This window comes from Amblyomma mixtum, chromosome 3, assembly GCF_055824585.1.
Source record: "Amblyomma mixtum isolate Tamu chromosome 3, ASM5582458v1, whole genome shotgun sequence".
NCBI lineage: Eukaryota > Metazoa > Arthropoda > Arachnida > Ixodida > Ixodidae > Amblyomma > Amblyomma mixtum.
The window spans coordinates 124,215,011-124,240,605 of NC_143014.1; the positions used below are offsets into that span (position 1 = coordinate 124,215,011).

At 50.2% G+C, this 25,595-nt stretch overlaps 1 protein-coding gene across 3 annotated transcripts in view; it reads right to left on the reverse strand.

Moving 5' to 3' along the window:
- Positions 1-3,478: 3,478 nt before the first annotated feature.
- LOC149351710 (uncharacterized) overlaps positions 3,479-25,595 on the reverse strand; it is a 48,161-nt gene continuing 26,044 nt past the window's right edge. The window contains exons 1-3 of one of the 3 annotated variants that reach the window (XM_089577079.1): positions 24,353-24,437; positions 20,068-20,273; positions 3,479-4,046 (exon numbers count right to left, since the gene is read on the reverse strand). In XM_089577079.1, coding sequence (XP_089433205.1) covers positions 3,597-4,046; positions 20,068-20,202 — 585 coding nt within the window. In that variant the 5' untranslated portion in view covers positions 20,203-20,273; positions 24,353-24,437 and the 3' untranslated portion in view covers positions 3,479-3,596. Of the gene's footprint in view, positions 4,047-7,159; positions 7,419-20,067; positions 20,274-24,352; positions 24,438-25,595 lie in introns of those variants that run through there. The other 2 variants (XM_089577080.1, XM_089577081.1) reach the window with 2 other exon arrangements.

The window sequence follows — 25,595 nt, forward strand, 5'->3', positions numbered from 1 at the left end:
GACTCAGGCTGTTAGGGACGCCGTAGTGAAGGGCTCCGGAAATTTCGACCAATCGGGGTTCTTTAACGTGCCCTGACATTGCACAGTACACGAGCCTCTAAATTTTCGCCTCCATCGAAATTCGACCGCCGCGGCTGAGATCGAACCCACGTCTTTTGAGTCAGCAGCAGCCGAGACAAAATGTTTCACCTAAGGCTTTCCACAATTTTTAAAACTAGGCTTTTTGAGTTAAGCCCGGCTTACACCTGCGTTACAGAGACTGAGAAAATGCGAAAATTTTTATTTATGTTCGCGGAACTACGTTATAATGCTGGATTTATGCTGTAATCATATGTCTCCTAATAAAATTTTTCAGTTTTTCACATTTTTTTTGCAATTTAAGGACCATTTGTGGGGGAATCCTGGAAGTTCACAATTTTAATTCGAGGTTCTCAACGCATGGGCATTACAGGGTTACTGAGTGCGCAAGACGAAGCAGACGAACCACACAGATAGAACTGCGGCAATAGCCCGCGAGCAATGCGGTCTCCATCCTTGAGCAAGGATGCTAAGCGTTATCACTCGTCATGAATAAACTCGAGGAACAGGCCAGCAATTTCCCTCCTCAATATCTACTGACGTCGTGGGAACACTGCGCCGTCCGCGTTATTCAAGTGCTGTTCCGGACTACACCTCATATGGTAGAATTCGGCACTCTGAAGCCAGCTCAAGGCGCCTGAACCTTCAGAGCGGGCGTAACACGACTCAAGCAGTCCTTAACATCAAGCCTCACGCCGGAGTTCGTACTGAGCATGCGCATTCGAAGCAGCCCGGTGTCTCCGTGTGAGTGTGGCACCTGGTCACGCACGGTCGGCGCAGTGGACTCCACAGAGAATAAACGCGGTCTGGGACCACCCGTTTTAGGATACGCTCAGTACTTTGCAAAGCTTCCACTGACCGGAGCGTGACGGCTTCAAAAGCCACAGCAGCTTCGTTAACTTGAACGCCAGTGTGTCAGGGTTATATCATTATTTCACTCCGCGGAGTGGAGAACGGCGATTTGTCGGCTTGAATCATGGCGAATCGATTACTGAGTGAATGCGTAGAGTGGAGAACACTTAGTCTGATTCGAAAACCGGCAGAATGCGCATGACGTTCGGCCACTTAAACCAAACTTTTTCCCGGCAGCCGACATGCGAAGCACATATTCCCTACATGCATGCACGGTCATGAAAGTGAAGTCATGTCACATTCATTCTGTTCTTCGGACACACACTGGAAATTGGGCGAATTTTCATAAAAACACCTTTCCTTCCGACCACGTTCCTAATCTGATCTCTAACAGCGACGCTTTTAATTTGTCGCGCAACGCCCTGATGGCTACAACACTACTGTACTCTGCTCGCCATTGGCTGCGAGGCCATCTCAAATTATTGTCTCGTGAACAAAACCACCACTGACCGCGGTGCTGACCGACTCCTTGATGCGTTTCGAGAGCAGGCCAAGGGCCTCGTACTGGGCACTCGGCCGGAGAATTGGAAAGCTCTCCAGGCAACGCAGGTACTCCTTCGTTTCGTGAGCGCGGGTATCGACTCTTGCTTGCGATCAGGCGCGCTCCTGATGTGCTTGTATGTATATCCTCATTTCTCTGTTCTCCACATCGTCAGCCATCTTCCTTCTCCTCTTCCCATTCCCCTGTGCTGAGGAGTAACAGGCCGAGTGTAACCCCTCGGGCCGACCTCTCTGCCTTTCTCTCTGAGGGTAGGCCACCCTACACGACACTTTTCAAGAAGCACGTTTCACAGTGACGAACAGGTCAACTAGCGCTGTTTACCTCATTTGGCAAGCATGGCAAAGAATCTCAGAATGTTTTCATACTTTGTCCCATGCCCAGCCTTGTCATGGAATGACTTCCAGAGACGGTTCTTGAAGAAGAGCGATATTAGGAATTGCACAGAAGAGATAACGCTTATTTTACCGCAGCGCCAGACTTTCAGCAGGGGGCTCGCACTGCAGTTTTATGCGCTGTTATAAAAATAAGAAAACCATGGATGCGTTTTTTTACGTTGGCAGCAATCTATTCGTTCTTACGGTACTTGTGAACACAGTGAAGGTACACATTTCCAGCGCCTGCCTGTGGAAATGTCATAGAGGACGCCGTCAACGCAGCATCGTCGCACGCACTGCGCCGAACGGCACATTTTTGGCTCTGCACTCGGCTGATAACAACGCAGTCAATAGATGTGCAGGCGTATGATCAAACCGGTAGATCACATGAACGGGACAGAATGCGATCGAGAAGCCATTTTGAGGGAAAGGGTGAAAATTTTGAGAAAGAGAGAAGAGGTCGCGTCCCACTTTATCGTTTTCAAAAACAGCTCTCTCTCTTGAATAATCGACTGCGATTTAACTCTGTCGGGTTTATGCAAATTCACTGAAAGGTGGCCTTAAAACAGGGCCGAAGAACTTTCGCCTCCAGATTAGCCATGCATTTCGAACCAGTGGACAGTGGTCAGAGCAACACGGGGTCAGCGCGCTCTTAAATGTGCAACGTATCTGAGATGCTGCCGTCGTTATAACGCTAAATGTGCTCCGAAAACGAGCCCACTACCACGGCCATGTGCAGAGTTTATCACTTATAAAAATTCCCGTGGCGCTTTATCTACGGTTGTAGAAGGTGTGAACTGAATAACAAGTGCACGTTTTCAATGACAGCGTGAAGGAATATATAAAGTAAAACATCAACGAAATGAAGTTTCTCAGCCCTAAGTTCATCGAAGAGAAGTATGGCTGAGCACGTACTTCGAGGTGGCAAATGTGTTGACAAGGGCGTTTGGTCAGGGCTTTGTGTGGCAGCCACGCTGTTCCTTCCGCGAGAGGGAGAAGGCATTGGGAGTTAGGTAGGAAGTGGCTTACCGCCGCTGGCGGGCGCTGGTTTGGCGGAAGTTCCTAGTGTGCCTCGATACAGCGTTGGAAATTCTGCGCCTGCGTCCTTGAGAAGACGAAATCATGTTGTCTGTCAAATTGGCAAGGTTGGGGAAAACGCGCATTAGGGGTCGCGGGGTGTGCCAGGGCGGAGTTGAAAAACATGAAAAATATGCAAGAGGTGGGATGTGTTTGATGTGGACACAGCGGTGGAGAAAAAGTGAAGCGCTTGAAGGAAAAGGTGTGGGCGTAGTTTGGAGGCTGTCCTCACTAATTACAGCAAATAAAACACACTTCTGTGCGCGAGACGAGTTAATTTTATTATGTATAGTGTATAGCCGAAGCTCTGACTCCAACTTACGATCCTCAGTCTGTTTAGCGAGCAGATGTGAATTTCGTGTCGCTTTAACTCTCCCTTATGATTGTCTTAAAACGACACATATTTTTTTCTCAATATGGATTGGCTCTTCACTTCTATGCCAAAGCCAAAAACACCACATTCGCGCGTTTGCATGCAGCGAGTTCCCACGGCGTGACAGCATACATGGGCTGATGAAGAACTCCGACAAATTGATGGAGATTTTGGACTCCAAGAAGGCGCTTGTGTTTATTGCGGCACATACTGATTACTCCGAGCTTCGAAGTTAGTCGGTGAATTTGTGTGGTGTCCGTGGTGTGACCTCTTCCCTGGTCTACTCGCTGTACAGACAAGGCGACGGTCCAGGTGGAAGGACTAAACCGTGCTCCACGCGGCTGTGCTCGACGAGATGACTTTGCTGTGCGAACAGTCTCTCGCATTCGCTGCATGCAAAGTCCCCTGCGGTCGGGTGGAAGAGCTCATGAGCGGCCGCGGCTCCGGCACTGGCGAACTCGGCGCCGCACTTCTTGCAGGCGCGCTCGCCGAGGTGCGTTCCCAGGTGCATGGCCATGGTGTTCCTCGTTTTGCACCGAACCTTGCAAATGGGGCACGGTAACTTGTTGCCTTTTTCGGCTTCCGCGCTGCGATGCTTATATGCGGTGTGCGCCATCAGCTTGCTGGTGAGCGGGAACCGCGCCTTGCATTCGCTGCACTTGTGCATGGCGCTCTCCCTCGCCGGGCTGGTCACCTGCAGACGCCTCAGATGCCGCGCTAGCCCCCGAATCTGCGCGGAGAAGAAAGAGGATTAGTCCCTCCGTACAGTCACGGCTCACGTTCTGAGATCGCCGCTCACTACAGGCTCTACTTGGATGTTTCGCATGTGCATGGCACAGCTCGCACGGTGAACGATAGGGCGACCACTTTTTCCACGCCGCGGCAGCATTCCTTGTACCCACGACAGGCACGATAAAGCGACCGATGGTCCCGAGGAAGGCGCGTCATTTCTAGACTTTGAGCACTTGAAGCGTGCTATCTGAAGCGTGTCTTTTCTGCCGAACAGGGTCGTAGCGATGCTAAACTAGGACGGCTCCGTGCCACGCTTACATCCGCTAGCAACGGTGTAATAACTCAGCAACAGCGACAACATTTGTCACCTGCCAAATGTCAACGGCTCCAACATCTGTAACCTGCCTAATGAGAGCAGCTCCAGCGGCCCACATTCCACCCTAAAACTACAAAAAAAAAGCATTCCGCAACCGGGCGACCAGATGCCAACGTTTTCAACGTGGAAAACTAAATTTGTCTTTCACATCAAGGTAACACAACACATTTCAGCATGGTTCTTTTACCGTGTGGAACGCCAAGCCTAAAATGCGCTTAAGCTTAGGAATGAGCCGAAGCTAGAAGAAATCACGACGAAGGTGTTTGAAAAACACTGGGTTCCTATAACGAATATAACCTACACGCGTGCAAGAGGTACACAGGACAATCGCCGCCTCCGTCACCGACCTCCTCCTCAGACTGGAGGGAAAAGGCCAATATGGCGCCTTGAAAGAGGAGCCCTGACGCGAATGGCTGCATGGTGGTGGGCCTCCTCGCCGGATGCTGAGCGAGGAGCTGCAACCCGAATCCCAGCTTGCGGCAGGGTGCGCCGTGGCCGTCGCACGGAACTCCGAAACGGCGAGACAACAACACAAAGAAATGCGCAGCGCGCCGGATAGAGAAGGCGCTATCCCAGACAGAGGACTGTTTTTACCTTGCATGGACAGCCGACTGTGCCGACAGGCAAGAAAAAAAAGGAGCACAGAGCTGCGCGGCGGCGATAAAGAAGACACCACGGATATGACGCGCAGCCTCGCCGTGCGCAGAATGCGCTCGGTTGTTCCAGAGTCTGGGAAGGGGAGAAGGAAACAATCCGAGCAGCCCCCGTGCGAAAGGGCCGCAGCGGTAACCATCACCAGTGAAGACGACGTGGCGACACTCCAGCCTATTTCAAAACGGCCTGCCCAACTGCCGGACACGCTTGTAACTATCGGGGACACGCTTGTAACTATCGGGGGGTTTTGCGGCACGCGAGTTTTAGGAAGAACGTTTATTGTACCTCCACGCCGCCGCCCAGTCGCCTGATATTGTGTGGCGGTATTACAGTCCTAAATGCTCCTTCCTCTGGGAACAAAACCAGGCGACTGGGTAGCGACATGAAGCTACAATAAGCGTTTTCCAAGAACTCGCGTCCCGCAAACTTTTGTCCTCGGTAGTACATTTTGAAGGAAGGGGCCTTTCTGCGTCGGTCAGCTTGTAAGCCACGCAGCGAGAGATACCATGCAGAGGCTTCCACAAAACCACATCCAACTCGCCGGGTTGAGGCAGCCAAACAAGCCGGCCTAGGCAAATTGTTACGACCTTCAGGAAACGCATCATGGAAAATCGCCGCGACTGCGAAGGCGAAACGTGCCGTTTCTCAAGGCCGACATTGACAGCCATCGCACCATGGTGCCACTGCGATCTCCATGCGACGCGGCTCTTGCTCAAGTCGATAGAGATTTGCTGGACCTTGTCATGATGTTTCACCGAATAGACATATCCGGCCCACCAGAGACAGAATTTAACAAGACAGCGCGAACGCTGTCAACGCTCTACAAACAGCAACTAATTGCGGCTAAAAATCTAACCTTGTGAAATTCTCCAACAGCTGCTCAACGCGCTGTTGACTAAATGAAGTCGCTTTCTGCGTTTTCTCCACGTACTCCAAGCTCGCCTTACTAACTAATTAACCCATTAACTCACTCTAATGCCAACAAGCATTACAGTGAGGGAGCGTATGCAATATATATATATATATATATATATATATATATATATATATATATATATATATATATATATATATATATATATATATATATATCAATGACGAAGCAATAATCAATGACGAAGACTGTACAAAAGACAACTTTTCACTCAGCAGCCTTGTCCCAGACGGTTATCGCTAAGTGCTGCTGTGAAAGACGAACTTTCTGGTATGAAAAAACCTGATGTCATACAGAGGGTGAACGCAGTTACAAAATGTCGCGTACTGATGATCACTGCTAGCAAACGGCAGGCTCTGCATGCGTGTTGATTTCAGAGCCATTTAGAGATTGTTGTCAGAGAGCGAATACGTCCATGAATGTCATGTAAAACTCACGCTAAAGCGTTTAGTGAGCCCGAGCATTGCCGAAGAAGCGTTCTAAGCATAGACGGCATTTCTGACATCCTTCAGTCGTTTATTTCCTCGCCTGACCTTCGGAGCGTCCAGAGTTCCGCAATTCTTTCAGAGTAAACTTCTGAGGGTTCTCAAAGAACTCGGATGTCAAGCCTGTCTTCAGAATGACTTATTCTTTCGATCGAGACGAAGGCCATATATATCACTACACGTTAAGCTTCTTCAAGGACTGAGTGACACTGACGCTCAACTTCAGCCAGCAGGCAGTTCCTGTGATACAGCGTCTCTGATCGAGGCGTCGGGCCGGAACGCCATCACCCTCTGACGTGGGCGATCTACGATCGAGAAATAAGCAATCATACGTTGGAGTTCCTGCCTCGCCCGGCACATACAATGAAGCCCATGTTAACCCTTCTCTGTATCGACGACGCATAGCTTTACGGAGATAATCAGCCAAGGTGCTTCGAAGCTGCAAAAAGCGATTCAGCAGAAGCAAGCCCTTTGAGGGAAACAAAAAAATAAAGCAACGAGGAGGTTCGAGTCCCCCCTCTCTAACGATATGTATGCACTGTTTCGGGCTAAAGTCAACGGTAGTGGCAGTAGACGTGGACCAAATGCATGCTAGCGCTTTCTGACAGCACATGCCTGGCGTCAAAAGCCGTGCAATGAAGCGTAAGCGCGTCGCTTCTTACCTGCAGGCTCGCTGCTTCGCGTACCTTGACGAGGCGCTCTAACGCTCGACGCAATAGGTGCGGGGTGGCGCTTCGGCAGTCGTTCGACAGCTTGCTGTGGCTGCGCATGCTGCGTCGCTGGACGCGCGCGCTCTGGGAAAGCGCGATGACTACTGTGCTCTCGGTCGTAGCGGCACCTCGCGCCTCTTCCGTCGAGCACCTGCGCGCCTCTTCAAGCGTCCGGCCAAAGAAGCGGCGCGCGCGCGCATGGCGCCGTTGTTAACACCGGCCGCCAGACATGCACGCAGTCAGGGTACCGCCGGCAGCCTAGAGACCGCTGCTCTGGTGGTCTCTATAGACTTTCGGTCGTGGCGGTATTGCGCCATGTTATTAAGACAAATTGAATTTTACGTGCGAAAGGTGCCGTATGCGGAGGTAACTTTTACTAAAAGTTTAGTATACGCTCGGGCGTTTATACATTTCACCTCCAATTTGAAATGTGTCCGCAGCAGTTAAGGTTCAATACGACAGCGGCGTATTCTTGGTCTGTTTTCCTGGTTTTTCGACAATCGTCTAACATCGGCTGCAAAAAAAAAAGTAATAATAAGCACGTCATTTTTCACCCCACGCAGGTGTGACGTTCCCGCCTGTCGGGGGTCGGTCACAATGCAACACAGTTGTTTGTTGCTATCTACGGGTTCTGCTGAAGCGAGGAGAAATGAGCCAACACACAACGCCTCCGAGTCAACCTAATTTATTTACACTCTGCCTGAAGGTGAAACTGGGAGTTCCGCTCACCGCTGTCTTGCATTAGGCGTCGGTGTGGTCCGGCCAGCGGGCGCCTCGCTCTCGGCTGTTCTGGCGGGGGTGGCGCTCAGCCTGGTGACGGTCCCCCGTTTCGGTGACTATGACGGGTGATGGCGTCAGGCTTCTTGGGCGTCTCGGCTGGCGGTACTCTGACGGGTTGTGGCGTCCGGCTTCTTGGGCGTCTCGGCTGGCGGTCAGTTTGCAACGGATGCCCTCGGGTCCGGCCTCACCGACTCCAGACCAGCGCGATCTGCTTCCGTCCGTACACTTCGCCCGTCTCTGCTCGTTCTCCTTCTGTCCTTTGTCCCTTCTGTCTCCAACGCGTCTCTCTGAGGACTCTCTTTTTCTTCGGTGTCCTCCTCGCCTCCTCTGCTGGGAGCCCTCTTGGTGCTAACTTGCCGGCCTCCCTCGCCACCTCGAGCCATTAGTAAGGCCGTTGCGTTTCAAGACACTGCTGGCCTGTGGGCCCGCGAACTCCGGGAAACTCTCTTTGCCGCGAGCGTCCCGGCCTACCCTCTGCGCCGCAGGGTGCCGGCCTCTTCGCGAACGCGGGTCTCATGTTCAGCCGAAGACGCACTCCTCTCGAAGTTGACATATTTATGAGGGTCACGGCTGTCCTCTCTCTTCTCGCATCAGAACCCGGGGTGGTCTCTTCCAAGAACCGCGGCTTGGACACGCGACCACGGCATTCGAAAACTTGGCCGTCAACGGACAAAGGGAGTCCTCCCTTAGCAGCGGAAGAGAGCAGCTGCCCGGGGAGACAGTCTGTTTTCCAAGGGCATGGGGCCCTCTTTTCTTTTGGGTTAACTTCCCTTAATAAAGACCCAACTCCTAGCCTTCTCCGAGTTCACAGCCCGTACCTCGCAACAAGGCCGTCTGCAGGCGCGCATGCGTGCACACACAAACGCACAAACGTGCCTGTCTCTGCGCCAAAGGGGGGGGGGGGGGGGGGGGGGAGTTGGGGACGCGCTGCAAAACGGGCCGCAGGGATGCGTGTGGTCGCGCAGGGCTCCCCGCGCGGCCTCTCCTCCTTAGCCCTCTGGCTATTTCGCACGTCTCTGTGTTGCGCCCGCTGCATTCCACACAACCGCCTTCGCTGACGGGACAGGGCGATAATTTTGAGCCAGACACAGTGTCTCTGGTGTTAGTCGATGAAGAGAGTTCTTTTGGGCCATGCCTAGGCCTCCCGTACACAGTCCTTCACAACCCCCTCTTCTTATAAAGAAATTTTCTACGAAAAATTCGTGGTCACCACACTTTCACAACCAACAGTACTTCGCAAAGTTCGCAACTCAATCTTATGGCAGCAGTCATATTTCGAGTACGACACAGCTGCTAAACATCGTCCTCGCGCACAAGCACTGGTTTCACAACACGGCACAATGTGGGCGGACCCTCAGTCCCCCCAGGCAGAGGAGTAAATTTCACACGGCGGACAACTACGCCCTCTATATGTAAAACACGCAACCGCAGAAATCGTGAGCACAGTTCAATGGTCGTGGCAACTACCAGACTTCCCCTAAGTCACACTAAGATTAGGAGGTGGTCCATGCAATTCGCTCACCCTCGGTTTCTTTCTCCACTGGCAGTTTCTGCATTGTTCTGCAACATCTTGTCTCAGTCCATGCCAGAAATAACCTTTGCTAACCGCCCGGCGGGTCTTTTGAAATCCTAAATGTCCTCCGCCTTCCATATCGTGACATAACCTCACAATTTCACTCCTCATTAGCAAAGGGACAACTACTCGGTTTGAGGCACCGTGCGCTTTGTCTCTGAAACGCAGTAAACCACAAGAGTCCAAATGATACAATCTTGACTCTTTTCGTTCTGAGCTGTCGCACTCGTTTATCAATTTTAGCACAGACAAATCTTTCCTTTGCTCCACGTACAGGCGGGTTTGCTCAATCACAGGGAGAACCTCGGTTAGCCTTGCGTCCGCCGCGCTGCTGAGCGCGTCTGAATGGCGATTGGTCTCCCGTGGCCCGCGAACTCCTTCTGCTTTGTCCGTGCATAGGCTCACTACCGCTTCTGAACACCCTCGCTCGTGGCGGCTCTCAGCAGATGTTTTATCTAGCTCCTTGATACCTTCAGGGCTGTCCTCGCCTTCCTTCTTACGCTGCTCGGAGCGGTCCAAGCGCCCTGAAATGTGCCCGTGCGATATCTGACGCAGACGACAAAAACGTGAGATGTGCCCTAACCTGCCGCACGAGAAGCAGGCGATTGATTTGACGCGTCGATTCAATTCTCGCGCCTGCCCAGATGGAGGGCCCTCACGTATCCGAAGGACCTCTTCGAGCAGCTTCTCCAGCCGATCCAGACGTTCACTAAAATCACCATTCTCCTCTCTGCTTTCTACACGTCGGACAGTCGCGGTGCTCGTGCGCGTCACTTCCTCTATTTGCTCTTCTTTAGACGCTACCTCGACTGCCTCGTCGAATGTCTTCGGATCGTGTGACAGAGCAAATCTCCTTACCGGATCGCAGAGCCCATTCAGAAAAATAGAGGTCAGCTGTTCCCTAAGGATTTCGCGCCTCGCTTCTCTCTTCGACGTGTCATCGCCATCAACGTCCTCGAAAGCCTCTGTTCCGAGCCTACGAAGCCGGCTCGCGAATGAGCGCACATTCTCACCAGCACTCTGCCTTGCGCTGAGAAACTTCTCAAACTTCCTGCACGCCGGCTCAGTATCATATCGTTTCAGCGCGAGCGCTTTAAACGATTTATACGAAGTCACGCCTGCCACCTCTTCATCCAACCACGCAAAGTCCAGAGCAGCCCCGACCATCTTACATCGCGCCATCCCGACTAACTGTTTCTCCTGCCATCCGCCCAGATTACCGACCTGCTCTAAAATTTTCAGAAAGTCCCTTATTTTGGGACCGTTGTCACCCCCCGTGAATGATGGAATCACAGCTCCCAACAGCATTTCATTAGCACCTATCATCCCTTCGTGAAGACTCGGTGATTCCTGTAGCGACATGTTAGCTCCTTTCTCCTCGGGTACGAGGGTGAATGTCTCGCACCACAACTCCAGCAGGATCCCACCGCTGCCACCACTTGTGACGTTCCCGCCTGTCGGGGGTCGGTCACAATGCAACACAGTTGTTTGTTGCTATCTACGGGTTCTGCTGAAGCGAGGAGAAATGAGCCAACACACAACGCCTCCGAGTCAACCTAATTTATTTACACTCTGCCTGAAGGTGAAACTGGGAGTTCCGCTCACCGCTGTCTTGCATTAGGCGTCGGTGTGGTCCGGCCAGCGGGCGCCTCGCTCTCGGCTGTTCTGGCGGGGGTGGCGCTCAGCCTGGTGACGGTCCCCCGTTTCGGTGACTATGACGGGTGATGGCGTCAGGCTTCTTGGGCGTCTCGGCTGGCGGTACTCTGACGGGTTGTGGCGTCCGGCTTCTTGGGCGTCTCGGCTGGCGGTCAGTTTGCAACGGATGCCCTCGGGTCCGGCCTCACCGACTCCAGACCAGCGCGATCTGCTTCCGTCCGTACACTTCGCCCGTCTCTGCTCGTTCTCCTTCTGTCCTTTGTCCCTTCTGTCTCCAACGCGTCTCTCTGAGGACTCTCTTTTTCTTCGGTGTCCTCCTCGCCTCCTCTGCTGGGAGCCCTCTTGGTGCTAACTTGCCGGCCTCCCTCGCCACCTCGAGCCATTAGTAAGGCCGTTGCGTTTCAAGACACTGCTGGCCTGTGGGCCCGCGAACTCCGGGAAACTCTCTTTGCCGCGAGCGTCCCGGCCTACCCTCTGCGCCGCAGGGTGCCGGCCTCTTCGCGAACGCGGGTCTCATGTTCAGCCGAAGACGCACTCCTCTCGAAGTTGACATATTTATGAGGGTCACGGCTGTCCTCTCTCTTCTCGCATCAGAACCCGGGGTGGTCTCTTCCAAGAACCGCGGCTTGGACACGCGACCACGGCATTCGAAAACTTGGCCGTCAACGGACAAAGGGAGTCCTCCCTTAGCAGCGGAAGAGAGCAGCTGCCCGGGGAGACAGTCTGTTTTCCAAGGGCATGGGGCCCTCTTTTCTTTTGGGTTAACTTCCCTTAATAAAGACCCAACTCCTAGCCTTCTCCGAGTCCACAGCCCGTACCTCGCAACAAGGCCGTCTGCAGGCGCGCATGCGTGCACACACAAACGCACAAACGTGCCTGTCTCTGCGCCAAAGGGGGGGGGGGGGGGGGGGGGGGGGGAGTTGGGGACGCGCTGCAAAACGGGCCGCAGGGATGCGTGTGGTCGCGCAGGGCTCCCCGCGCGGCCTCTCCTCCTTAGCCCTCTGGCTATTTCGCACGTCTCTGTGTTGCGCCCGCTGCATTCCACACAACCGCCTTCGCTGACGGGACAGGGCGATAATTTTGAGCCAGACACAGTGTCTCTGGTGTTAGTCGATGAAGAGAGTTCTTTTGGGCCATGCCTAGGCCTCCCGTACACAGTCCTTCACACAGGTACACGGTAACGTACAACAACTTAATTATCCTTTCTGCCGCAAGCCCTCCAATACTGATACTATCTTCTCTCTAACGAATGAAATGTAATAGGCTCGTGTTTGTTAATCGCTTATTATGAAAGAGCAATAATTCACGATGCACTGCGATCCCTGTGCTTCTCCTTCGGTCAGTCACACATCAGTTACAGCAATGAATGTTTTGGAGTTAATCGGCTTCTAGAAAAGAAGACGTAACGCATAAACCCTTTTCATCTCGGCCATCTTGGAACAAACTTTTTTTTGTTTGTTTTTAAGACACCTTCGTATTATCCTTGCTATCTTTGCGCAGCTACTTCCGTTAAAGGAACAGAGGCACCGAATTTTTCGTAGTTTGTCTCTCTGTGGAATGATGCGTGAGACATAGTGAACATTGATCAACTCGTAGAACTTGCCTGCGCTGTGAAATAATTTAAAATTGAATTTCTCCTCTGCTGTTCCTTGTTTCGATTTATGTAACAGAACGGAGGTTGCGACGTCATGGTAGGTACGACATCACGTGAGGCACACGAAAACTGCAGTGTAATGGCTAATTTGTCGATTTCATTTGCTCCAACGCTTGCGCTAGCCAGCCCCATAAGACGGAACGACAGCCAGTGAACAAGCAGCTATTCCCCGTTAAAGGACCCCTTCCATTCTCATGAGCCTGTTAGCGTGGCAATTTCGCGGTATTATTCAATCTCTGGAGAAGGCCTGCACATGAGCTAAGATTCGAGCCGCTTGACTTGATTCTGGAGACTCGATGGCAGTGAGTGATCACTAGGGCCCTAAACCTTAGGCATTTGCCTAAACATGCCGTATATACTCGTGCAAGGGCCGCACTTTTTTTCCGCGGTTCTCACGGGATGTGGCCCTTACATGGAACCGGCGTTTTTCCGCTAAAAATTTCTGCTACAGCGCAGCCCCGATTACGCGTCCGTTTTTTACGCGGCGATACCCCTTTTTATGACGAATTAGCCCAGGTGCAACGAATCCTTCGAATATTAAAAGTGCGGATTGGGCCCGCGCGATCTGCGCGATTACCACCCGCAGTAAGACAGGTTGCTAGCGGTTGCTTGATCACTGTATTACTTTACTGGCAAATTTCACGTGATCCTAAGATCCACCTAAGGTGGGGCGCTTGTGACGGCTTGGAGCGGCGCGTCACTGCCCAAAAACGCGCCACTCGCGTTTTCTTGCACGGTGAGGCACACCCAACACGCCTGCACCCCATCCTGGCTTTTGCACAGCACGACGTTTTGTAAGTCCTTCCTGGTGCGAACGCCGTGCGATCTAGCGTCGATGACGGACCGCGTGTGCGGGGTTCCAGGCCGAGCACGGCGCGCGGGACGACGCATTCGTGGTCGTAGCGATTTTTACGTGGCCAAAATTTTGCGCGCATGAAACAGTTTTTGGCTCACTTTCTTTTTTCGAATTGCCGGCGGCCAAGTTGGGGGTGCGGCCTTTACACGGGGGCGGCCCTTACACGAGTATATACGGTAAATGTCTAAACGGGGGATTTTCGCACTTGTCTGCCTTTTTGTAATTTTTTAGGAAACACTACCTATTTAGCCGCACTTGTTGCCTATAAATGCCAAAATGAGGCATTTCGGTCCTCGGTGCCGTTTTTGAATTTTGAGACATCTAAGTATGGCGAAAGGCGCGCGCCGATGCACGCACAAAAGGCGCGGATCTCGCAAAACGTTTTCTCTAAGTGAAAGAGGTTATATAACCTGCTTGAGTGTAACCCGGCTCCCGAACCGACGCCGTCCGGCCGGGGGCCATCACCTCAACGCGCTCCATCCAGCCGGGGACCGTCGCCTCAACGCGCGCATGATTCGCACGCTCGCGCGCTCACTGTTCGCTCGTCGCTCAGTCGACTCTCGGCCGCTACCCTCCGCAGAGAATGACTTCTTAGAATGCCGCTTGCAGAACACGCAACACTGACTTGAGCAGGCTCACGACCTTTGCTTCGTAAGAGTTCTACATTTCATTTCGTACTGACATGCCGAAAGAAGAGGCATCGAGAGGCGCTCGTTGCAAGCAGTGGGTTTCGCAGTATGGAGCCGTTTTGTGGCTCTGTCCTCGTTGGCGTTGCATAACCCTCCTCGCAGCGCCGCCCCTCCTCCTCCGCTCTAAGTGTGTGTTCGGCGTATTTTCCCGTTTTCGATTGTTTACTGGATGTTTCTATTGCACTGATCTGTGCACCTTGGTGGCGCTGCGAGGAGGGTTGTGCAACGCCAACGAGGAAAGAGCCTCGTCACTTGCCAAAGAGTTGTGTCAAGCATTTTTGGCGGCAGATGTCCCGTTGTGGAAACTAACCAACAGTGATCTTCGGAGCTTTCTGGAAAAGTACACCAAGCACCATGTTGCAGATGAATCAACGCTTCATAAAAGATACGTCAAAGAGTGCTACGCGGATACTCTCGCCAAAATTGGAGGTGAAATTGGGGACAACTACAGTTGGGTGTCCGTCGACCAAACAACGGACGCTAGCGGACGGTATGTTGCATCATCATCGTCGGGACATTGAGCCCAGAGAAAGCCGGATGAGCAAGGCTACTCAACGCAGATGTTTTTGAAAAGGTGAGCCATTCGACGATAGCGCGTTTTACAGCGCAGCTCTTTGGCGCCCGTTTCTGCGTTGCGCGGCATCGCCGTTGCCCGTTGTAACCAGCAGTGAACACCTTAGACACGCTTAAGCTGCGAAACTAATGGAGCGGGAGCTTGGAAAGCAGAGGGGGTAATAGGTAAATTGGTTTTTAAGGCGGAAGCCTTTAATGCCTCATCGTTGTAAACAGGAGTTGTCGACAGAAATGTCACGCTTTTCAATTGGTCGAAATGGTCGTGACGTCACAGTGCGCGAATTTCAAACGGTGTCAGCTGTACTTAGTATCCATGCAACCAATTAAAGGGATGGTATAGTGATGCTCCAAGTAGAATAATTAAACAAATAAAACCGAGTAGGAAATTGGTCAGGTTACGGAATCGAACCAGGGTCTCCGGAGTGCAAGACGAGCCCGCTAACCACTCCGCCATGCCAGCTCGATGAATTGGAATGGACAAAGGCGCGTCTAATGAACACGGTGTCTTCGTTCACTCCCATCTCCTCCCTTCCCTGACAGGAAGATTAAAAAACAACAAAAAATTAAAAAGCAAAGAAATAAAAAATAATAAAAATAAAAAACAGTTAAAAATAAATAAAAAATTAAAAACCTAAACAAATAAAATTAAAGAAATCAGTGCAAAACAGTGCGCAAGGAAAGGCTTTCGCCTTGAAGCACTTTAGAGAGACAACGTGCGCCCTGAATTTTGAGCAAAGGAAATGTGCAGTATCTGTCTCACGCATCTCGGTGGACAACTGGACCAGAGGGAAGGCGCATAACTGCCCTCTTGGAACAGTGGACACCTCAATCGTGCTTTAAGCTACGTGGCGGTAGTGACAGATGTGCGCTGCATGCGTTGGCATTGACAACGTTGTGCCAGAAACGCGGCGCTGAAGCCATAGGCCGTCGGCGTTCGTTGTGTTCATTGGCGTTGGCGTTGACAACGTTTTACACTCCGATCATTTTAAGGAAATGAAATGCACATAACTGTCTCCCTGGGTCAGTGGACGCTAGAATCGCGCTTATAGGTACGTGGGGTGATGAGACAGAGATGTAGGCTGCAGGTATTGACAACGGTGTGGCATAAGCGCGGCGCTGAAGCCATAGGCCGTCGTCGTTCATTGTGTTCATTGGCGTTGGCGTTGACAACGTTTTACACTCCTATTTTAAGGAAAGGAAGTGCGCATAACTGGCTCCCTCGATCAGTGGACGTCTGAATCGCGCTTATAGGTACGTGGGGTGATGAGAGAGAGAGCTGCGGGCTGCATGCGTTAGCGCTGACAACGGTGAGCGAACTCTCGCGATCAACCATTAACTGGCGCCTGCCAGGGTGGGTGGGGGGCTTTAATGTGTATATAAAGACAAGCGGGAATTTCTTACCACTTATACGGGAGAACATCTCGTTCCTCTCGCTCGTAAAGCCTCCACAGCTGTGACAACCTCGCGAAATACTTGCACAGAATTCGTCTTTGAGAAGCAGGCACTGATACAGCAAGTCGAGCATATATATATTGTGGGATATACAGATATCCCTCGCCACCCCGCGCCGAGTCACGAGACGAGAGCGCCCGCCGCAGGGAATGGGGAGAGGAGGGCACCCGGCAACTCTCCTCACCCTCAGCTCGGACGTGACGTCACGCCTACGCTCTGGCGTCTTAGGGACGGGTGAACGACCCCTCTTGATTGCAACAAGTTGCTCAAGAGGGAGGTAATGTGGTAGGGGTTAAAAGGCGAAGTTCGCGCGGGAACGAGGGACTCGCCCTCTCCTCTCGCCGCGGTGCTACTGCCGATTGCCCCGCCGACCCCGTCTCCTGCCCGCGCCTCCCTGGATTATTCAACGCCGGTCGACGACGACCTGGTAAGCTGCTGAACCATATATTATCGGATAGAACATTCTTCCGCAGTGTGCTTTGCCTTGCGCTAGGTAAATAAACGGTTTCCTAGCGTACTCTGTTCGTTGCCTACTTCGTCCGAACCCGCCGTGGCTGTGACTTTGCGCCACGGGTTGGGGACACGAGAACGCCCGCGCATAGCTGGCACGGAAGCGCGCCTTCCCGGCCGGCTGCTCGCGGGTGACCCCATAATATATATATATATATATATATATATATATATATATATATATATATATATACATACATATCCATCTATTTCTCCGACCACAAAGCTTCCTTCATGACAATCAAGAACTGTTAGTGGAGTGTTTCTTGAAGAAGGAATATGTGTTAAAAATAACAAGTTGTCTGTAATTGTACATACATGCCTTGCTCGAATTCTTTGTCTCAATCTATCGAAAAGCTAAAATAGCTGATGAGCTGCGCTCAGATTTCGCATTAGGAAGTATCGTAATCGTCGGCAATTTTTTTTTCACTTCATCTCTGGAGCTTCTATGGCTAGGGAATATTCAGTTTGAGGAGGTACTTTTGTTCTTCATGGATGGGGCATCCTACACATGCCAGGCAGGAAAAGCACTGACGCTTTTATACAAGATGGTTTACCTGACCTGCGTTGTTCATGCAATGCATCGTGTCGCCTAATGTGCCCGGCTCTGTTTTCCCCAAGTGGACGCGTTAGTATCTAGCGGAAAGCAGGTGTTTCTTAAATCTCCGTCAAGAATTGCGGTTTTCCGCGCCACAGCACCTGACATTCCTCTCCCGCCAAAGCGTGTTTTGACTCGATGGGTAACATGGATAAACGCAGCAGTGTATTACGCACAGCACTTTGAAGTGATCAAATCTATCTTTGAGTAAATCAAGGATGACGCTGCGTGTGTGATCAAAGCAAGCGCTATATTTGAAAAGGCGGGTTTGGAAAGAGATCTGACATACTACAGTGCGAACTTCTCAACATAAACGGAAAGGATGAAGAAGTTGGAATAGGCTTGACTCACTGAATCACTGAAGGCAGTCGAAGAAGTACAGGCAGTAAGTATTTCGGGGACTCGAAGGAAAGGGCGCTACTGCTTCTACGAAGGTGCAACAATGGGCAGAAAAAAAATAGAGGCCTAGAAACAATTTCCCAAATCAGAGGCCTTCTACGCGGAGACGATACGGTCACATCACCTGAAGGCCTGAGCCCCTATGAACTCTCATGTTTTTGTTCCGCGGCACTTAGATTACAACCATTACCCAACCTGTTCAATGCACTTCTGTTAAAACGTCATCATGCCTTTCATCTAAATAATGACCCTTTCCTTGAAAACCTTGCGACCCTGTCTCCGTTTGCGAAAGCATATAGCACACGAAGCAGTCAGACATGGAAGATCCTCACACCCGTACTAACTATGGCCGCCAAATGCTGATGTACACACTACCACATGCTCTTAACTCTTCTGATAACACCTCCAAGTCATCTCCAAGACATTAACACTTACAATTATGAACCCGCGATGTTAGCCCTATCACTTAACATGTTTTTATGATTATGTAAAGCCGTTGCCATATATATATTGCTTTTCTTTATATCGCTATCACTTTTTGTCCACTGCTGTATTGCTTTGTGAACGGGGTGCTAAGCCTTTGTCAAGCCGTTACAGGCTTTTTGCTAGTACCCCGTTGCATCACGAGTTCTGTAACATCATTGTTGATGCTAAATAAATTTGAATTTGAAATTTGAATTTGAATTAACTTCATGTGACGTCGAAAGAAGCTTTTCAAAGTACAAAGCTATGCTTAGCGAAAACCGAAGGCGCTTCAAGCTTGAAAACCTGAGAATGTGCTTTATTGTGGCGTGCTTCATTTGAGGAACAGATTTAGAAGAACAAGAAGCTGGGCGAATTGGTTGTTATCCATATTGAACAGCGCGAAAAAGACGAGGACTCAGACAAATCTTGACTGACAAATCTTGTACTAATAAATAAAGAGCATTATTCAAAGCGTCTATTTTTGCTTTAGAGCGCCAATTTCAAGATTCTTTCGAGCCTAGATGCCTGCCTATTTCGGGGTTTTTTAGTGCCTAAATTTCCGGGCCCTAGTGATCACATGACTTTCGAAGGGACAAACAGCTGCACATGATGACACTGCGTTTCACTAACTATAAATGTGCACTTTTGTAGGGTAAAAGACTACGACAAGCAAACAAGTGCTTTGGAAAAATGCAGTTCATGGCCTAGAAACTGGATTTTGGTGTCTCTTGTCAATTAGTGAGTAAAATGAAGTGCTCGGCCCTCAGAAGAGAAGGTGTCGAGAATGCTGGCAACAGCACTGCGGAGGTCAAGGTTAGAAGAGTTATCCAAAATCACAAGATAATCATTAACACATAAATAAGCACATGTAACACCGGTTGCTGCTCGCTTTGCACTGTAGGGTTTGCAAAGACTGCTTTCCATATCTGAACAAGACCAGCGCTTTACCGAGATCAGATATGCAGGGAGTTGGTGGAAGCCTACCTAAACAATGAAGAAGCATGATGCCTGTGTACCATCACCCTCCGTCAGCCTGCTTGATAGGGAGATATCTTTTTTTGCGCAACTTTTTTCAGTGCAAGCAGGCAATATGGAGCTTGGCTTGATGGGAGTGTTACCCTGCCTGTTTTTGCTGTTTTCTTTGGTGCGCGGTTCTTTGCTCGGTAAGAGTGATTTGACTTCAAATGCACGTGCAAAGAAGGAGTGTTATTTTCTTGGGTTTTGGTTTCTTAGTTTTTACGCCGAGGGTTCTAGAGCATTTATACGCACCTTTTTTCTGCAATAAAAGCTAAGTTGATAGTCTGCGCTCGTGTCGTGTCTTCTCGCTCGCTTTATCCGTGTTTTTCGCGCGGCTTAGCTTAAGTATTAAGTAATAACGACCGGAGAACGAACTCAACGATACCTGCTACAACGTGTTAGCGGAAGGTGGATTGTATTCAGTTGAGCTAAGTATTTAACACTGGCATTCCGACAGTGCAAACCGGGCCTGACGGCATTGCACCAGCTGCACACTGCGCGCTCGCTGCAACATCGCCGTGCAAGCTAATATGCAGTGCAGCCTACTGCCCGAACCTTTAACTCTCGCCGGGTGATTAGCAGGGAGAACGGCATTTGCGAAGAACTTAAACAGTGGTCGCAAGATGCTCAGCGCTTACCGTTGCTGGAGAGTCATCACAATCGGTACTGTCCTTGGCCGAAGTCAAAGAAGGTGAAGACAGGCAGGGAGGCCATTCGACCGCCATCTGATCGCTGCTTGCCGCAGTGGGTAGCTGGACTGCATCCCGTTCCATGGCTCCGGACTCTGAACGCCTTGTGACACGCCAGAGACAGTGATGACGGATGAGATTAGCTTACCGGCTCTCTGCGCGCGTGAACGAGGGCAAATAACAGATGAGCACGGCGAAAGAAGAAAATTAAGGGCACAGGCAATGAGAAATAAAAAAAATCAAAGTATTCTCTAATTATTATTCCTTGTCTCGTTGAAGAATGCTGTCAGTTTCTATTGTAACGTCCTCTGTCGATACAAGTGATCATTCAGTAGAATTCCATTCTTGTTGCCATCATCAGCATTTAAATCTCGTTACCAAGGGACGCTTTTTTTTTCTGTCGCGGCAGCTGTATATGGCACATCCAGCGAATCCACGTCGTCGTCGTTGGCGATGTAGTCCGCGCACGCCGGACGTCCGCATTTTTTAACAACAGGCCACCCATTACTGGCGTGACAGGCGCAGTAAGGGAAACGGGTGAGGAGAAGAGCGACAGTGCGTAACGCCTGCGTCAGTGCGCGGAGAGGAGCAGATTGGGCAGCGCAGCATCGTTCAGAACCGAAGCGAAGCGCGATTATTCATGTCACCGGGCGTCATTCATCAGCCGAGCCCTTCTAATGACAATGCACAGGACTTGCGCCGAACACGAGACCGGTAACGCACACGTCGAGCCAGTCAAGATCCCGCTCACCAAACCACCGGAGCCGCCCGCGAAAAAAAAAAAAATTCAGGGGGCACTTTGACTGTCTAAAGCCCGTTTGAGTTGAGTTTAATGGCGCATAAGCGACTAAGGCTGTCATGCGCCAAGCTCAGGGTGACTGTCTAAAGTGCGTAGAGGCGAAAGCGTTTTCCGCACCACTTTGACTGCCTCTGTGGCACAGGTGACGTCACCGCTGGATGACGCCACGCATAATTAATGACTGATTATTAAGTACTGACAAATTACTAATCAATGACCAAATACTGATTAGTGTCTAAATACTAATTAACTGCTAATTAATGACGCTTAAGCTTCGCGTTTAGGAGTGGAACGCGACAGCGTGTTGTAGCACTTCCAGGGAGTTCACGGAGCGCCACCACCCGTTCGGCGCGATGCCTTGCCCGTCACAAACACCTTTGAACGCAACGCTTTTTGAGGAAAGGAAATGGCGCAGCAATTCTCTGTCATCTCGGTGGACACGCGAACCACACCGTAGAGGAAGGGAGGAAGTGGGAGTGAAAGAAGAAAGAGGAAGAGGGGCCGAAATGAAGAAAGAAAATGAAAATTGTTTGGTTTATTGAGGTTTAACGTCCCAAAGCAACTCAGGCTATGAGGGACGCCGTAGTGAAGGGCTCCGGAAATTTCAACCACCTGGGGTTCTTCACCGTGCTCTGACATCGTACACGGGCCTCTTGAATTTCGCCTTCATCGAAATTCGACCGCCGCGGCCGGGATCGAACCCGCGTCTTTTGGGTCAGCAGCCGAGCGCCGTAGCCACTGAGCCACCGCGGCGGGTAAAATGAAAATTGTATTTGAGGGAAGGAAATTAAGCAGCAACTGTCTCACATATCTCGGTGGACACCCGTCATCCAAGCGCTGGATGTAACGCCGGATGGACGGACGGGAGAATGAGCCATTAAAGGCTTTCGCCTTAACATTGCCACATGCAAGCACGCTCCGTGTGGCTGAATGGACGGACGGACGGACGGACGGATGGATGGATAGGAGCGCCCCCTTTGAAACTGGGTGCTGGCAATTGCCACTATGCTCAGCTTTTCTTTGTTTTTTTTAACTGTGTTGTCAATTCTCATTAAGATTCGCCATCTTCTTTACCTACGGTTTCCTACACTTATAACCTTATGCCACATCTCTGCTTTTCAGCCACCAATCCTCCAATCGCTTTTTGCTAACTTCCACTGCAGATTTATTTACATGAACATCGTTATCTTTAAACCCTAGGGCCTCCGGAAGAGTGACTGCGCCTGCATCGACATCCGGATGGATACCATCACATTTGAGTATGAGGTGTTCAATTGTTTCCACAGATCTACCACACACTGCACATGTGTCATCTTCTTCGTTAAAATTCTTTTTGTAGCTGCGCGTTCTAAAATACCCTGACCTAGCTTCAAAAAGTAGGGCACTGCCTCTTGAGTTATCATAGAAAAATTCTTTCCTGATCTGCATTTTCCAGTATCGCATAGAGTTAATACAACCAACTATCGATATAGTTCTACACTATGTTTCGAATGCGCCGCGATTACAGCGCCCTCAGCAGCGACGTGGTAAAGCGCTTTCAGCTTCGTGCCTTCTGTATGGTGGCTAGCCACCATACCTACTGCGCTGCTCACGATATAACTTCGTTTTGCTGATCACTCCGATATAAGCCAGCGGCTGCTGACGCGTGCTTTTTAGCAAAGCCGTCAGCAGTCGCTGGCGCATATCTCGGCAACAAACAACGCGAAGGCCTGTAGTGGGCAGCGCAGAAGGCGCGTACTTAGTAGCGCTTTCGCAAGTCGCGGATGAGGGCACTGTGACGTTGTAATTTTTATATTTCGCGGGCTTTCATTTTTACCGAATAAAAAAGGCTACGCTAAGCCTACCTCGACGGCAAACCTGGGTAGGACCATTTTCATGGCACTTGACAATTTTCCTATTGACACGTGTGCGTTTAAAGCCATTTTTTAAGAAGTTGATTCAATTAATATCATCTAATCATTAAAGTAGGCGGAATGAAAAAACTATACTGGCCGGTACTATCCATGCCTCCTAATAACACTTATTTGATTTCAGTTGGGAGAAAATTTTTTTTCATTTATTTAACTATACAACTATAGACATGACGACTGCTGCGCCGTCTAGGCGACACGCAGTGGCAATAATAAGCATGCCATTAACAGAGATACATCGCGGTTTAGTCAAATCTACTCTTAACAAAATAAAACTGGTGTACCAGCAACCGCTTTTACCGGAGGCAGCGCTGCTGATAGCGCCCCTTTAGCATAGTGGCAGTCTTCCTTTATAGAAATATTAAAGGAGACGATGAAAAAGCAGATGATTAAATAGTATGAGAAATGGTGGTAGTTGCAAGGGAAAGAATTACAGCCTCTGAGGTTTCTTCCAGCAAAAAATGCAAAAATAAGGCAACGTAGCCAGACTACTAGGAGAGCCCCGAAGTTTTAATACAGCACTGAGCAACCGTCGACTCTGGCCTGACTATCACTATAAAACCGATTCCCGCCAAAACCGCAAGTTTTATACCAATATTTTTGTACTCGTCTTCGGCAATGGACTGTCCCTGAAAACTTATTGATGTTTATCATCAAAAGCGGCAGTATGATTTCACTGAAGCACTGCTGTGCTAAGTAGAAAATGCAGAGGCTACCGTTGCAAGTGGCGTCCGTTCCGCGGCGGCCGCAAATTGAAAGAAAAAAATATGTATATAGCACCGCGATCTTCTTTATTACGATAACAGTGGTAATCGCACTTGGTTTCTGGTAAGCCCACTATTTTGCCACATCTCCTTAGCGAATAGCGTAATGCATAACAAAAGAAAAAAAATGGCTGGGGCTTATATCTAGGGTGAAGCCTGGATCTCTCGAAGCGAAAAGCTGCGGTGATCCGCGATAAACACGCGCTTGCGGCGAATGTCAAACCATGACGCATAGCGCGCGGCAGCGTGCGCCTGTTCTATGGGCAAGCACGCCTTATATACTCCTCCTTTCAAATGCGCACTGCGCACGGCTGCGGCGAAAGGTCAATCGATGGTCGAAAGGTCAATCGATCGAAGGTCAAGCGCAGTAGCTTGCACCGTGCGTGACGTTACTCGTGCTCCGACATACGCCGGCTCACGTGAAGCGCGGTGTTGACGAGCGTAGTGAAGCTTTTCGCTTCAAAAATAATTTTTTGCTTTCCCGCGAGGCGGAGGAGGAGCTGCAGGCATCGGTGTCTACGTATTAGCCATCGCATCTATGCGACGTTGTGGAGTTGAGGTTTTTGCAGCCCGAAACTTATCCGTGGTCGGGCAGCAAACAGGAAATGCGAGCGAAGGGTGCGTACAGAAGAAAAGGGAAAATGCATCTGACCGGCTGAGCAAAGTCGAGCGGGAATCGCAAAAAAAATGAGTCCGGGACGCCAGCATGCACACATAATGAAAAACGAAGGCTGCAACGGAGCATAAGTGAGTAAACTTACCTGATCCGAGAAAAACCGCACGGGTGGAAAAACGGACACTTGCAACTGAGCCCAACGGATGCTTCTCCAACAGTGAGCAGAAATGCATGCTGTTGTTGATGATGATGATGATGTCCTCGGGCTGAATGGCACATACCCACGGCGGGGGATTGGCCAGGGTGCATAGCGGATACAAACGCACTCAAGTACAGGGAATGGAGTATAATTAAATATAAAATTTGGGACACAGAGCTAGAATTTGTACAATACAAAAAATACGGAGAAAGAAAAGTTGTGAATTCACATTCTAGCAGAGGAATCTACCAGATGAAATTATATAATTGTGAATAGAATCGAACACTGGTTTCAGGGCATATCCCTTGGCGCTTGCCCCGAAGGATAAGAGAATTGGAATAGATAGAGAAAGCCCAAGCCGAGCGAGGGGGATCTCCAAGCAAATTCTACGGAGAGCAGCGAGCCGCCTGCAGGAGAGGAAAAAATGTTCTATAGACTCAATTTCGCCACAAGACTCACAAAGGTTGGATATCGAAAGCCCCGATCGGCATAAATAAAGATTTAGCCGCGGTATCCTGCAGCGCAAAAGGGTCATGGACACCTCACATTGCCTCGAACTGCACATCCGCACACTCCAAGGAAATGCCAGGTGTTGAAAATCCGCTGCAGCGAGGAGAGGCTCATGGCTCAAGGTGTGGAAACGCTGGAATCGCTGAAAGCGTGCTAAAGTCAAGTAAATAGTATTTGGGACGAAAGGGACAATAGGACCATCAAGGGCAGACTTCGCTAAAAAATCAGCCCTCTCATTAGAAACAATGCCACAGTGCCCAGGGACCCAGTGAAAGCGAACTTCTGAAACATGTGGAGGAATAAAAAATTGAAGGGAACGGCTCATAGGAGTATCACTCGAGGTTTCGAGCGCTGCCAAAACAGAAAGGTTCCCAGACAACACCAAACATCCTGAGGACGTCCTCAAATGGTCCAAACGTCCTCGAGGCTTCTAAAATATCCTCAATATGTCCTCATAATGTCCCAGGTTGGATTGTCCTCAAAACGTTCTCACAATGATGTTCTCAGGTCATACCAGCGGCTTCGTGGTCCTCAAAATTTTGAGGACATATTTTTGTGAACACACATGCATGAAAATTGTCAGTAAAATAATAATTGTCAGTATATATATATATATATATATATATATATATATATTTTAAAAACTGACTTCCATTAGTTTTATTTCCTGAGATGCATT